We start from the raw sequence: 13,011 nt of genomic DNA, 5'->3' as shown, positions 1-13,011 counted from the left end.
GTTGGAGTCTCTGAATACATAACATGGAGGAACGGTCGAGCAGTATCAGCGAGGGCATCCGTCGTCGTCGAGTGGTGCCGAGCGATTATGCTCGACTAATCGCCAAATATGCCTTCCTTTGGGGACTTTGTTCATGCGCAATTCAAACTCAAGATCGAACCGCCGAAAACCAGCTTCAGTTCCAAAACGGTCATCGTCACGGGAGCCAACGGGGGCTTGGGCAAGGAGATCGTCAAGCACATCATCCGTCTCGATGCCAGCCAGGTCATTTTCGCATGCCGCAGCCAGTCCAAGGGCAACCAGGCCAAGCGAGAGATCGAAGCCCTCCTGAAGTGCAATTCCGGCATTATCCAAGTATGGGAGCTTGATCTGGAGTCGGCGGCATCCGTCAAGAGCTTCGTCGAGAAGGCCAACACCTTGCCCCGGGTTGATGTCTTGATCAACAATGCGGGGATTCAAGCGTTCGGCAACAACAAAGCTGTCTATGACACGGAGCGCACGCTCGCAGTGAACATCATCGGCACTTTTCTGCTCTCCCTGCTGCTGCTCCCCAAGTTGAGGCGGACGGCACAGGAGTACCGAGTCACACCGCATATGACCATGGTGACATCGGCCCTCTACGATGTCGCCAAGTATCCCGAGAAGCATGGAGACGATATCTTTACCTGGTCCAAGGACGAGTCGCATGTGGACCAGATGAACCAGTAGGGGAGTTTTCTTCTCACATCATCCCGGGCCCGGTTGCTCCACGACAGACAGATTTGGCTAACAAGACCGCAAATAGATACAACCTCTCCAAGCTGCTACAATTATACGCCACAATCAAGCTCAGCTCAATCATCGACCCAATCGACACGGACAACCCGACCCCCATCGTGATCAACTCGCTTGATCCCTGCTTCTGCAAGACGGGGCTGGCCAACGGGTTGACAGGCGTGCTCAAGGTCGTGCTCAAGGTGTTTGAGTGGATTGCAGCACGCCCTGCCGAGGAGGGCGCTGCGCTGGTGGTGAAGGCTGCCTGCGCTGGCCGGCAGACTCATGGACGCTATATGCGCTCTGGTGAGGTGCAGGAGTACAAGCCGATTGTCTTGGACGAGGGGAAAGCGGCCGAGGTCTGGGAGGCGCTGTGCAGGAGGCTGGAGAGGATACAGCCGGGTATTTTGCTGAATCTTTATTGATTAGGTGGCTGGTGCCGTGATTTATATGCCGAGTCGGATGCAAGTGGACTGAGATCATGTACTGAAGATTTCCATGATTTCCATGGTGTAAAGTTCGTGCAAATTTCCCCTGAGAAACTTGGCCGTTACCCGGCAACCTGTACTGTGTTTTTAAACACGCTACGACGCTCGGTGGTAGTCAAGTGCAACGAACCTACGTGCTAGAGTTAGGTAGGTACTTTACCTACAAGCAATCATAGAAAGGATATTGAACCTTCTGTGTAGGCGTATGTTATGGTCCGAGTCGCCATACGCTGCGGCTATCCTTTGCTTCAATGTTCCCCGGCATTTCGCACCGTCAGACACTCTCTCAGTCTTCCGTCCTTCGATATACCATCTAGCAACAGCTCCCGAAGAATTCTCACCATGCCCGACCGCTCGCCGGCCATGGCGGTCACAAACATGACCTATCAAGAACGATGTCAACATGGGCTCCGGCAGGGACATGCTCTGCTTATTTCAGACGACGGAGCCTCTTTCCGGCCGTCCCAAGCTCAAGCTCAGCACATCCGGTAGCTACCAATCCTGTGAGCTGGATGAGACGGAAGCAAAAGTGGGACGGCAGAAGGAGCTAGACACGTCAAAGCGCCGCCGACCTCATCCCCTCCCCTCATTTCCAATCCAATCGCCGGGCGGGAGAGAATGGTAATCAATGCCAGTTCCATGACGCCACCGGCCGCAGCGGCGGTATAAAGAACGCGGTACTCTGCTTATAGAAAGTCAATTTGCCGTTACCCACCCCATTCCACGACAAAGAAATCGCTGAGCAACCACCAACCAACCCGTATCGCAATCGTAACCACCACCACCAGCAGCAGAAATGTGCGTCACAACACCAGCAAGCAACGGCCCCGCGCCGCAACCGATAACCACCAACCTAGGCGTAGGCCAATGCGCCGGCCCAGCAGCAGCAGGTGCTGAGATCCGTACGTTCCCATACTCTCTTGCCCTCCGCCCACCCCCCTCCTCCACATTTATCCCCCTTCAACTAACAAGTTGATATGGAAGACGCACACGTCCCACACAGACGCCACCTCCCCGCGAGCGTGAGCGCAGCACACGAGGGCATGGACGACCCCGAGGCCAGTTTCGAGCTGCTTTTCGCGTCCTCAGGCGACTACGACTGCGCCTGCGAGGACATGCAGATGGTGCTGCTCGAGTTTGTGGCCGATCCCGTGTCGGCCGGGCATGGATCCGCGGCGGGGCATGTACGGAGTGACTCGTTCTAATCATAACTGGGGAAATGGGAAACGAGGAAGTGAGAAGGGAATGAGTCGGTTCATGTTATGATTAAGGTTCGGTTGTAAATTTGGAGTTGGGGTTGGTTTTGTTTTGGCATATAGGGGTTAGGGGGCAAGGTTGGGTTCTGGCGGCATACGTGCTTGGTACTTGGTACACACCTAGAGCAACGAAAGTTACATAGTGAAATGGATGGGGGTAAAAGAGAAAAGTGCTTGTGATGTTGAGCACCTGGAATGTGGTAGACATATGCTGCGGGAGTCTAGCTGTTGATTGCGATCAGCATTTGTAGTCTTCCGCCCCGAGTCTGACTCTCAACATACCGTTGAAACCTCCATCACAACATCTCACAGCCTGATGATGAGGCATACGGTAGAGATAAACCGCTTGATTCAGACATGGCAAGCCCCTGACTACCAAACAAACAATGCTAAGGGGTATTCATGGCCAAGTAGCAATCCCAGTGCACACCATCCGTGGTATCATACAGCACAGCCCAACAATGCACTCATGCCCCTTCTCGTCCTAGCCGGCCGCCAGTCACTCCCTGTTGCCATTACCATCCGTGGTCTGTGGCGGCTGCTGCTGCTGCTGCTGTTGTTCTCCGCCGTCCTTGCCTCCCAAAAACATCCTCTTGAAATCCGCATTGCTTTTGCTTCCAACCCCAGTTCCAGTTAGAGACCCAGCCGTGTTCGACTCAGTGCCATTCATACTACCATCCTTTTTCGGTAGGAAGCCCAATCCTCTTTTCCCTCCTCTGCCCACCGCTCCCATCAATGGCCTGCGTACCGTTGGCGGGGGCGGCATCAGCTCCGCCGCAGTAGCCGGTTTCTTCCCCGCACCAGTCGAACCAGCGCTGTCAGCCTTCTTCTCGGCTTTACTCTTGAACAGCTCTGTCACCGTCCCAGTCCTCAGTTTCACCCCGCCGTCCAGCTCATACCCCTCAACCGCCAACGCCGTCTTGCCAGCCGTGGTGGCATCTGCAAACTCAACCACCGCCCCGCCGTGTTTCGGGTGCAGCACCAACTTGACAATCTTTTCCTGCCCGCCAGCCAGCGGCGCCAGTACGCTCCGCACCCGCGCGTCATTCATAGTGTCGGGGATGCCCAAAACGGCGATGGTTCGGGCAGCGATCTCGGCCGGGGTTGGCGCAGCAGCGGAGGTGGACGGTCCCGGAGACGGCGAGCCTGCCTCGGATCCTGTAGCCCCACTTTTGGTGCCATCCATAGTCCGGCTGGTGGCGGTGGTCTTGGCAGTCGGCGGGCGGGATACCTCGACCTTGATAGGATGGTTCCCAAAAATCAGCTTGTCCAGCGTGCGAATGGCCGCCTGAGCCTGCTCCCTTGTCTCCATGACCACAAACGCCGTGCCGTGACTCTGCCCGGCCATGTTGCGCGGCACACGCACGCTCACCACATTCCCGGCCTTTACGAAGAGGCCGTGGACGTCCTCCTCGGACGCGTTGCGAGGGAGGTTGATGACGTGCAGCTCGCGCTCCTCAGCCTGGGCGCCTTGCCGGTTTTGCTTGGCCAATGGGTCGGAGTACTTGGCGAGGAGCTTGTACTTGCCGCCGTCGAGCGGTTTGCCATCGAGCTTTGTAGCGGCGGCGGCCGAGGCGCGCTCACGGAAGGTCATGTAGCAGAAGCGGCGCTTGGTGCTGTATTTGAGGCTGGGGAAACGGATGCTGAAAATCTCGCCACAATCTTTAAAGAGGTTGCGGAGGTACCGCTCATCGGCCTCCGGCGGGTAATTGGTGACATAGAGCGTGCAGTCCGTTGCGGCCGTTACCTGGACGACGCGGTCGTCAAAATACTTGCCATCGCGCAGCAAGGCCGACCTGGCGTCGTCGGGAGACCGGAATTCTACCAGGGCCACCGCAGCATCGTCCTGTTTCTGGATGTCGATGTTGTTAATGTGCCCATATTCACGGAAAAACTTCTTCAGTTTTGTCTGCGTTGCATCGGTAGGCAAGTTCGTGACAAATACTGAGGTATTCTCTCGGTCTCGCTTGAGTTCTTCCCTGCTCGTCTCACTTTTAGGCCGCTTGTTGCCGCTTTCGTCCTCGCCCGGCGTCGCCTCACGCTTTCGCTTGGACCCTGGGGAGGCGGCATCAGCGGCATCGGCGGCATCTGCCATGACGTGATCCATCGGCTGGACCTCTTGTGCGACCTGGTGGTTGGCCGCGAACTGGGCAGCCTGCTCAGCAGCCTGCGCCGCCTCGCGCTCGCGCCGCTTGGCTACGCCCTTGCGGGTCTTGTAAATTGTGTCCTGCGCCTCGCGTAGCGTCTCTGCGAGTTCGTAATCGTTGCAGTGGTTGAGATAGACCTCCATGATGCGCTCGGGCCAATCCAGCGTGCGCACCTTGAGCGCCCGTGTAAACACACGAGTCGCGAATGTGGGCACGCGCAGTCCTTGGGCTACGGTCGCTGGTGTTGGGCTTCGCGTCTTGCTCCTCGCTGTGGCGAAGACAACCATCTCCCACAAATACCAGTTGAGCCAGAAGTCGTAGCTGTTTGCGTGCAGCTCAATCCGGGATAGTTCATCCCACACTGCGCGCGCCCCCTCGATATCGTCCTTCTTTTCGGTCAGAAACTGGATAAAGATCTTCTCCAACCTGAAATCCGGGTCGCCCTGATACGCCTCGCCGTACTTGCGTTTACCCCAGTGCTTGACATCCTCTAAAGCCGACGGGAGTCCCACCTCGGCTACGTCGACGGCTTCTTCGCTGGCGTTGGGGTTCATAGCCGTTCGCTTGAGATAGCCGCACCAGGCGGCGTACATGTCGAGAACGCCGGCCATGCCGTTTCGATCCAGCTGTGCGCTATTGGTAGCAGCGTGCTTGATCCGCTCAATGTCGGTGAAGGGCAACCCAACCTCCTCGGCGGTCAGGATGTAACGCGCCCAGATGGGGCCCGACCACGGGACGTGGCGCACAGCGCGCTGCAGGACATCAAGCATGTTAGGGACCAAGCTCGAGGGGATCTGGGAGCGGCCGTTCTTGAGGTCAGTGTGCGAGGTAGATACCAGGACCGCAAGGTTGAGCCATGTGTCCTCGTCCGAAGCCAGGATCCCCGTGAGGGCGCGCGAGAATAGCCCAAGGCAAATCTGAAAATTCGCTACGGCGTCTTTTTTGGCTTTAGTCTGCCGGATTTCCCAGTTGAGGTAGTCGGTCATGATAGCGCGCAGCGCGGCCGCATCACGGGCTTTCTCGGCGAGCTGGAGCTTGGTCTCCCAGGGGTCCCGTAGGTCGTACAGGCGCTTCGCATCCCTTGCATTCTTGGTCACCTGCGCCATCTCGCTCTCGTATGCCTGGCGGTTGTATTCGGAAAGGAAGTTGGAGAACATCTGTGAGGTGGCATCCCAGGTGGCATGCGGCACGACGAGGCGGTTCTTGAACAGGTGTGTGATTCTCCGGATGCCGGCCTCGGTCGCGGTGCGCCTCAACAATTCCATCTCGAGCGAAACCCAGCGGTTCCAAAGCTCGTGGCTGTCGGACAAGCGGTACTGCACGGCCTCGTATCCCTGCTGCCACAGGTTGAGGGCGGCATCAAGGGTGAAGGTTTCGCGGCCGATCTGTTGCTCGTCGGGCGGCCAGCCGGCATCGCTGCCCGGTTGGCAGTCGGTGTAGAGCGACCAAAAGTACTCGCAGTAGGCCATCCACACCTTGAGGCTGCCGGGCTCGGCTTGCGTCGCGCGCTGGAAGGATTCGACGACGCGCACGCGGCCCTCGAGGTCGTTGGCCTCGCGCAGCTGTTGGTCGACATATTCGACCCAGTTGTCCTCCCCCACCGGGTTCGCCATTGTGCTAGCTCGCTGTCAGTAATAGCGAGTCATCGGATGGGCAATGATTTGATGCTTTTGGTGGGCGCGCCGGTAAATGTTGCCTAGAGGTTGTAGGGAGGAAGCGTTGGGTCAGGTGTTTGAGCAGGCACGATCGGCGAAGAAGGTGCACGCTGACTGTGCTGAAATTTGACAGGGAAGGCTCGGTCTGGACTCAGCTTAAACCCGGCCATAGCCCGAAGCTACACCAGGCTGCCCACGGCCCCTAATGCGTACAAATACCTTAACTAAAGCAAGACCGACGGGAGTCTGGAACTTTAGGCCAGTCGATTGCTGCACTGTTCCTGCCACACAGCTGATTGCATTAGGACGCGTGCACACCATCTTTTTGACCCCGGTGCCTGCCCCGTTTGATCAGTCATCCTTTCGGTCCGGCTCCGCGAAGAGACTGCCCAACAGAAGCTGATCCCCTTTTTTCATGTCAGGTCCCTGAAAAATGCGAAATCAAGGGGTCCACTCTGCTCGCACAGTTTGCGCCCTCCACCAGAACCCTTTGAACAAAGACGCTCCCACTGTTCTGGTATCAGAAAAGCGAGGGGAACGCTGTCACGCTAGCATTTTGCGCCATGGCTTCCAAGTGGGCTGTTTCGGGTCAGGTGGAGATTGCCATCCCGAGTCGCCGATTCTTGGCCGGCCTGTGCAACCTCCGAGCCCCTTTTGTGATCTTCGCTTGCACGACTCGAAGCTTTGATTTTGAATCCGCAGTTCTACACAGTACATACCTCCAGTACTGTAACGTTACTACGGATACGCTCTCCCGGTTCTCAGATAATTCTCTGGGCGTCCTGGCGTACTTCCGTGGATTGGATAAGAAGCTGGAGAGGCCGCCGGGGCCTGGGTTTTGCCGATCGCGCTGATCTCACCGTCCCCAGCCAATGAGGGACTCCTGTGGTCCCTCCCGCAGGACCCTTACTCTCACGGTATGCGTCGTGAACTTGATGCGCGATCAAACCGAGAGAATTTGAAGTGAGTCGTGTCCTTTGCCTCTGTATTGTATATACATATCTACAATACACTTCTGCGCTCCGTTGCTTCGGTCGTCCTCTTCTCTTTCATGTCTCAGCGCAGATTTGACAAGGATCCTATGACGTAATGGTGCATCTGTGGAGTGCCGTCATATCCGAGTCTAGGCCCCGTTCCTTTCCCCACATCCACTGGAAGTTTTAGCAAAATGTCGCGTCATCCCGTTGGCTCGTGCCGGCAACGCCCAAATGTAACAGCGGGAACAGTGCGGATTTTCACCCGGATGGTGGCTCGGAATATCGAAGTCAGGCCGCCATCAGACTTGAGGGACGATGGGCTTTTCACTGGGGAGATGTTGAACCGAAGAAGATTAGCAGACCCTGATACCAGGTTGATGGAGCAGAACTCGATGTCTGCTACTCAGAAAACAAATCGCGTTGCTGACATAATGTGCTGCAATTAGGTACTTCAAGGCATCACTTCAAGTTGAAGAATGAAGATACCTACACAATCCCAAGAGTACTAGCGGCGAGGGTTAGTGTCTCCAACACTTCTCCCGCCGAGGCCACTGGTCAGGAGTCACGACAATCGAAGCTCCAACAATTGCTCAACCGAGCCGGGTCTTGGAGGCCAACTTGACTGGACAGAGTCAGTCAGTACGTAATGTGGTTCAAGTTGTTCGCTCGTGCATCCATTGTCACTCGGGGAGTCAGGGGCCACTACTATCCAACAGGTACTAGTAGGTTCAAGTGCGGTTACTCAATCACGAAGAATTGGAATACTGACTTAGAAAAGGCCTCTATGTCCATGATCACCTGTAGGTCATAAGTCAAGTTGCCCTTCCTACTTTCACCCCCCACGGGTAGTGGAGTGGTAGGAGAAGGCGACCACAACATACCAGACGTACCAGAGGGTAGTTCGACTCCCCTCGCTCCCCAAGTTTATCAGATACTGGAACGTCTGGAGCTGCCAGTTTCAACAGAGAATTCATGGTCTGCAGAAGTCTGCAGAACATGGATACTGCAGTCTCGTGAATGAAACTTTCGAAACCGAAGCTGGGCTGAGTCCCAAGTTTATCCGCTTGCGAACCTCGGAAGATGATATGCCAAGCGGCTGTTGCTATCTAAACAGCCCTTACACGGGCAACATAGTGGGAGTTGTGGTTCACCAATCCGTTCGTCTTTTCAAATCCGACCCGCATCCGACACAAAGCAATCTTCGGTACGTGGTTTATGATTGGATGTATACAGGGCAGGGGGAGGGAAATGATAGTAAAGTCCAGCCACCGGACGGTACATGTTTTTGGATTTGGACCTTGAGCTCCTCGTCTTCGTCGTTGAACCAGTCGGCGATGGCCTCGGCAAAGGACTTTATCGACGAGTGCGAAGCGGGATACCTTGGTTTTCCCGTCCAGTGGCTTTCGATTGACCGCCGGATAACGGGCAGAATGGCACATTCACCTGCATCTTAGTAGGTCAGACATTCATTAGCGAGTAGGGAAGCTGTACTTCCCGCATGAGACCAGCTACTTAGCTGGGACAACATCAGCGCCGACAGTTTGTCACAGGCTGCGTGATATCCGGGAACCAATCCCGAGTATTTGGACCACTGCAGCATCATGTGTTCCTAGCAGAGGAAGGGGGGTCTCTGACCCCATGTTCTGTCTCATGACATTGTAGTCCGGCACTAGCAAGTCCTGCCATTATATAAACATTAGGACACCGGCTAGGAAACATTATGACACCGGCTAGGTACTATGATGTTGTCATGAAGAATCTCAATTTGCTAGTGCCGGACTACAATGTCATGAGACAGAACATGGGGTCAGAGACCCCCCTTCCTCTGCTAGGTATGTTGGAAATGCCTGGCCAAATTGACCAAACAACGAAAGAGAAGTGCTATAGAGACTAGTACCACGTTGGGTCGTCAGTGCTGGGTCGTAATCGAGAAGGAATTGTACGAATGGTTCACTGGAAGTTTGGTGACAGTGGATTTTGGAGGGCATATCTCAGGTACAAAGGGCAAACCGAAGGACTGTTAAGAGGGGTACTCGAGAGGACAAATTTTACATACAAATTTTGAGCCACACTAACAGATGTCCTGCGCTCCCAAAGGACCGCAACTCCGACAGGTATTGCCAGATTTCGATGGTCCCCTAGCACCAACCCCGACCATTGGGCCCTCCAGTCTTATTGATCATGGTCGTCACCAAATCTTTCACTATTCACGAAAATCTCATGAATCCATTAACGTACAATACCTGCAATTCCATGTTAGGGTTCATGCCAGGCGACCTTGAATTCCAGACATCGCCAGAGCACTTACCGTGTCGCAGGATAAGGTACTGGGAGCGCATTGGATGTGGGCTGGAGTGGAACATGAACTAATCCTGTTGGTAGCCTAGGTATGGTTACAATGGAACACTTGAAGAAGGACGGATATACCCGCAATTGCAGCTGAACCCCCTCAGGTGACGACCACAGTTCTACCGCGGGCCGGGGGGACTCCAGGGGTGGACTCCCGTCATTGAATATAGCACACCCTTTGTCAGGTTGAGGTCATAGGTACAGTAGTACTACTTACCTACGTACCTCGGGTGCAAAGCAGCAGCATGTCCCTCTCCTCCGTTTACTCTTAAATCAGCATTTGTACAGGTTGAGAGCAATTGGTGAATTTGATTGCTCCATAATCAAGAACAACCCGATCGGTTGTCCCTCAAGACTATAAAGAGTCGTCCAACATGCCACCGCCAAACCTCTCCCGTGTCACCCCTCTCATCCCGGCGGCGGGCGCCAACCTGGCCCGTACACGACTTTCACTTCATCCACCGGCGATGGCGCTTTGCATCCAACAGAAACGCAATGCTTCATTTTCCGGTAAGCCCGACCCGGAGGACATGGGTGGCCCCGCCGGCCAGGAGAGTTTCCCCGCGAGCTCCGGCAAGCGAAGGTACGTTGAACTGGTGTCCATTTCAATTGGCATGGAAGCCCTTTGGGTGTTTTGGAGATGCTGATGCCTGCGGGTATGAACTGCAGGAGAATCGAGAAGATTACCCTCTACGGCGTACTCGGCGCGTGCTCCATCATGTTGATTGCCAAGCTGGCGCAGCGGAATTCGGATCCCAACGCGAATTACGTATTGGTACATGATTCGACGAAAGGAGAACTTGACGATGTCAAGTACATCAAGGCTCCTGAAGTGCCCAAGCCCTAAGGAGACCCGAAAATCCAAGATCACGTAACTCAAACTCGCTGGGATTTAACTTTGGACTTAGGCGTGTTTATGGCAGGCATTCTATGAGAGGGGGGACAACTCTGATGATGGATGGATTAGTGGCCGTTTAGGCGTTTTTTATGGGTATATGTAGTGTAAAAAGGAAACTGATTCCGTTAATGTTTGCTGCGGCCAGGGAGAATCACGGTGTTGAAGACAATGACGTCATGATGACGTCTCAATACAAACGTCGATTGAAATCGGCAAGCGCTGCAGCTGTTTCAGTTGATCAGACGCATTTGCAACACCTCCATCACCTAACCGACAGCCGACCGGCACTCGTCCGTTTTGTGCGGTGTGTGGCTGACAGAAATGGGAATCCCGTACTCGAAACAAATCCACTCAGCCTTCGATCAGGTCACACCCTTTGTCGCATGCGGATTCAGGGTGTTGGAGAAAATACGGGACATATCGATACTGGTTGCCCTGATCCAGCTCCTTACATGCTTCTTCCTTTCGCTGATTCTACTCACATTACTTGGACTGCTCATCACGGTGAATCCGGATCTTGAGTTGGAACGGCAGGCTATCGTGACACCAACTGTGAAATGGATTGCCTCGTGGGTGAGCGATCGCGACGAGAGGCGGTGGATTGAGGTTTTGTTGTTCGTTGTTCTCGGAGGGGTCGGCTTGGGGGCTTCGGCGGGATACTACACGATGCAGGAACACGTTTTGCCAGCAAATGGCAATAGAGTCACTGAGGAGGTTGCTGATGAGGTGGTGGAAGGAGCTGTTGCACAAGGAGGTAGTAGCTAATCCAAATCACAGAATTCACCTGTGATATAGAGCAAAGCTTTAGAGAAAATGTCAACACCAAGACTCAATGTATATCTACCCGATCTAATTGGCTGGCATAATGCTCCCGTGAGCTTCATCCGATTTTACTGACAAGTTTGTGTTGCTAGATAGAGCCTATAAGGTTTCAGGAAGAAGAGAGGACGAATGAGCATCTCTGGACTTGCACGGCAATGCGAGTGCAGGGTGGGTGACTGGGTGTGCCATGACGTATTCCAAGACGTCGACCGCGAACCACGTTCAAGGGGGTTCTCAAGGCCCAAACACGATCCGGCAGTAATCTTGGCATTCCCGACGCCGTCAGCGTGTAGGTGTGCATGTGCATTGCAGTCTTTTCCAATCATTGCGCTGCGAGCAAACCTGGAGCTTCTCGATTGGACAGGTCCGGTTGCGTGTTTGAAGATCCGGGCATCATGACCCCTGCCAGTGGTTGACGTGGGATGCCATGGCTTGACTTCGAGATAATGGATGCGCCGAAAACTTGGAAGCATCATCATATCATGTGGTTGTGGTTTGCAGTGTCGACTCACCCATACTTTATAAGCACTCCCTTACTGCCAGAGCTGATCGTCATGTTTTCATTCTCAACCTTGCATTGGCATATTCAATTGTACACCAGGGCAGTCGTCCACCCGGGAAACCGCACATAACTGTTCTCGTGTAAACATCACACAGCTCACCATCCTCTTTACGGATCAACTTCCTGCTGTTGCACTTAGCGGCAACACATTCTGCCGAAGACATGGCTCGCGGAGACACACGCGCCCGTACGGGCCTTGACACCTTCCTGCTGGCCAGCACTGCCCTAGTATGGGCCTCTGCCGTGATCGTGATGGGCATCCTGGCCTATCTTGTCTCTCGAGGCTGGGGAGGAGATCACGTAATTTACGAGCTTGTCATTGTGAGTCGTCCGACCATCCCGTTCTCGCCCTATAGGTGGTATTCCCTGAAAACTTATGGGATTCACTAACCGGCAATGTCAATGATTTAGTCCGTCTTGACAACCGCCTTCTACCTCTTTGCCTTCTTCCTCGGGGCCTATCCCGGCTACGTTCTCCTCTTCAACCTCATCTTCTCGTACCTATGGCTGGTTGCCGTCTCCTTCACGGCTTCGGACTGGACCTATAGCAACAGTGCTCTCCTGCATACTGCCGAGGCCTTCAGCTTCATTGCATTGTAAGTCTGACCTGCCAGAACAAGAGGCCTGTTGACCTCTGTGTGCAACCCGACATGACGCTGACTCTTGAGACTAATTGTTTAGCTTCTTCCTGTTCTTCAACGTACTCTACGACTGGCACTATGGATTCTACCGGGCTCGGACCAGGGCGGTTGTTTAAAGACACCACTGGGATCTCGGTTCGGGGTATTTGGGACGGTTGAAGTCCCCAAAAGGCTTCGGCCACGACCAATAACCGGCTTTTGCGCCTGCCTCACTTGAGTTGATAATTGACGACATCCAAGCTTTGGGGAGCGAGAAGGGGAAGCAATGATTTACTCGGTCACTTGATGCCGTAATGTTATGTATGAGGACGGAGCTCGGGCATAGAATGGAGTTTAACGGACAGCGAGCGACTTTCATAGTTCATACCCCTTTGCTTTGAGTACCTACTAATTCTACCTACACTAATTTATCTGCGCGATGCCCAGCCTTTAGGAGTGCATTACGTTACATTTTATGTGCAGA

The 13,011-nt window shown here is 54.3% G+C and overlaps 6 protein-coding genes across 6 annotated transcripts; 5 read left to right on the top strand and 1 right to left on the bottom strand.

The window, feature by feature from the left end:
• Positions 1-108: 108 nt before the first annotated feature.
• On the top strand, positions 109-1,392 carry N656DRAFT_792099 (NAD(P)-binding protein; the record flags this gene model as incomplete). The annotated part of the gene is made up of 3 exons (XM_064817038.1): positions 109-704; positions 785-1,155; positions 1,385-1,392. 3 exons carry the CDS (start codon positions 109-111, stop codon positions 1,390-1,392), a joined length of 975 nt encoding a protein of 324 aa, XP_064666733.1.
• Positions 1,393-2,037: 645 nt separating this feature from the next.
• On the top strand, positions 2,038-2,446 carry N656DRAFT_771314 (uncharacterized protein; the record flags this gene model as incomplete). Its single annotated transcript, XM_064813850.1, has 2 exons — positions 2,038-2,143; positions 2,214-2,446. The coding sequence occupies 2 exons, from the start codon at positions 2,038-2,040 to the stop codon at positions 2,444-2,446; spliced, it is 339 nt and encodes a 112-aa protein (XP_064666732.1).
• A 246-nt stretch (positions 2,447-2,692) lies between these two features.
• On the bottom strand, positions 2,693-6,559 carry N656DRAFT_359842 (uncharacterized protein). Its single transcript, XM_064809375.1, has 2 exons — positions 2,780-6,559; positions 2,693-2,718 (listed from the first exon to the last, which is right to left on the bottom strand). The coding sequence occupies exon 1, from the start codon at positions 6,255-6,257 to the stop codon at positions 2,997-2,999; it is 3,261 nt and encodes a 1,086-aa protein (XP_064666731.1). The 5' UTR covers positions 6,258-6,559; the 3' UTR covers positions 2,693-2,718; positions 2,780-2,996.
• Positions 6,560-9,999: 3,440 nt separating this feature from the next.
• On the top strand, positions 10,000-10,472 carry N656DRAFT_801270 (uncharacterized protein; the record flags this gene model as incomplete). The annotated part of the gene is made up of 2 exons (XM_064818100.1): positions 10,000-10,208; positions 10,295-10,472. The coding sequence occupies 2 exons, from the start codon at positions 10,000-10,002 to the stop codon at positions 10,470-10,472; spliced, it is 387 nt and encodes a 128-aa protein (XP_064666730.1).
• Positions 10,473-10,761: 289 nt separating this feature from the next.
• N656DRAFT_359744 (uncharacterized protein) lies at positions 10,762-11,443 on the top strand. Its single transcript, XM_064809374.1, has one exon. The coding sequence runs from the start codon at positions 10,845-10,847 to the stop codon at positions 11,286-11,288; it is 444 nt and encodes a 147-aa protein (XP_064666729.1). The 5' UTR covers positions 10,762-10,844; the 3' UTR covers positions 11,289-11,443.
• A 466-nt stretch (positions 11,444-11,909) lies between these two features.
• N656DRAFT_359730 (uncharacterized protein) lies at positions 11,910-12,624 on the top strand. Its single transcript, XM_064809373.1, has 3 exons — positions 11,910-12,228; positions 12,319-12,503; positions 12,576-12,624. Exons 1-3 carry the CDS (start codon positions 12,070-12,072, stop codon positions 12,586-12,588), a joined length of 357 nt encoding a protein of 118 aa, XP_064666728.1. The 5' UTR covers positions 11,910-12,069; the 3' UTR covers positions 12,589-12,624.
• The last annotated feature ends 387 nt before the right edge of the window (positions 12,625-13,011 follow it).

This window comes from Canariomyces notabilis (genome assembly GCF_033297395.1).
Source record: "Canariomyces notabilis strain CBS 508.74 unplaced genomic scaffold N656scaffold_27, whole genome shotgun sequence".
Classification (NCBI taxonomy): Eukaryota; Fungi; Ascomycota; class Sordariomycetes; order Sordariales; family Chaetomiaceae; genus Canariomyces; species Canariomyces notabilis.
The sequence above is the reverse complement of the archived record's forward strand: the minus strand, read 5'-3'. Positions and strand labels throughout refer to the sequence as shown.

Excerpts from the sequence above, each read along its gene's own strand:
- N656DRAFT_359842 (XM_064809375.1), bottom strand. The coding sequence starts at position 6,257 with ATGGCGAACCCGGTGGGGGAGGACAACTGGGTCGAATATGTCGACCAA.
- N656DRAFT_359744 (XM_064809374.1), top strand. The coding sequence starts at position 10,845 with ATGGGAATCCCGTACTCGAAACAAATCCACTCAGCCTTCGATCAGGTC.
- N656DRAFT_359730 (XM_064809373.1), top strand. The coding sequence starts at position 12,070 with ATGGCTCGCGGAGACACACGCGCCCGTACGGGCCTTGACACCTTCCTG. Across the intron at positions 12,229-12,318 it reads TAATTTACGAGCTTGTCATT|TCCGTCTTGACAACCGCCTT; the intron begins GTGAGTCGTCCG and ends TCAATGATTTAG.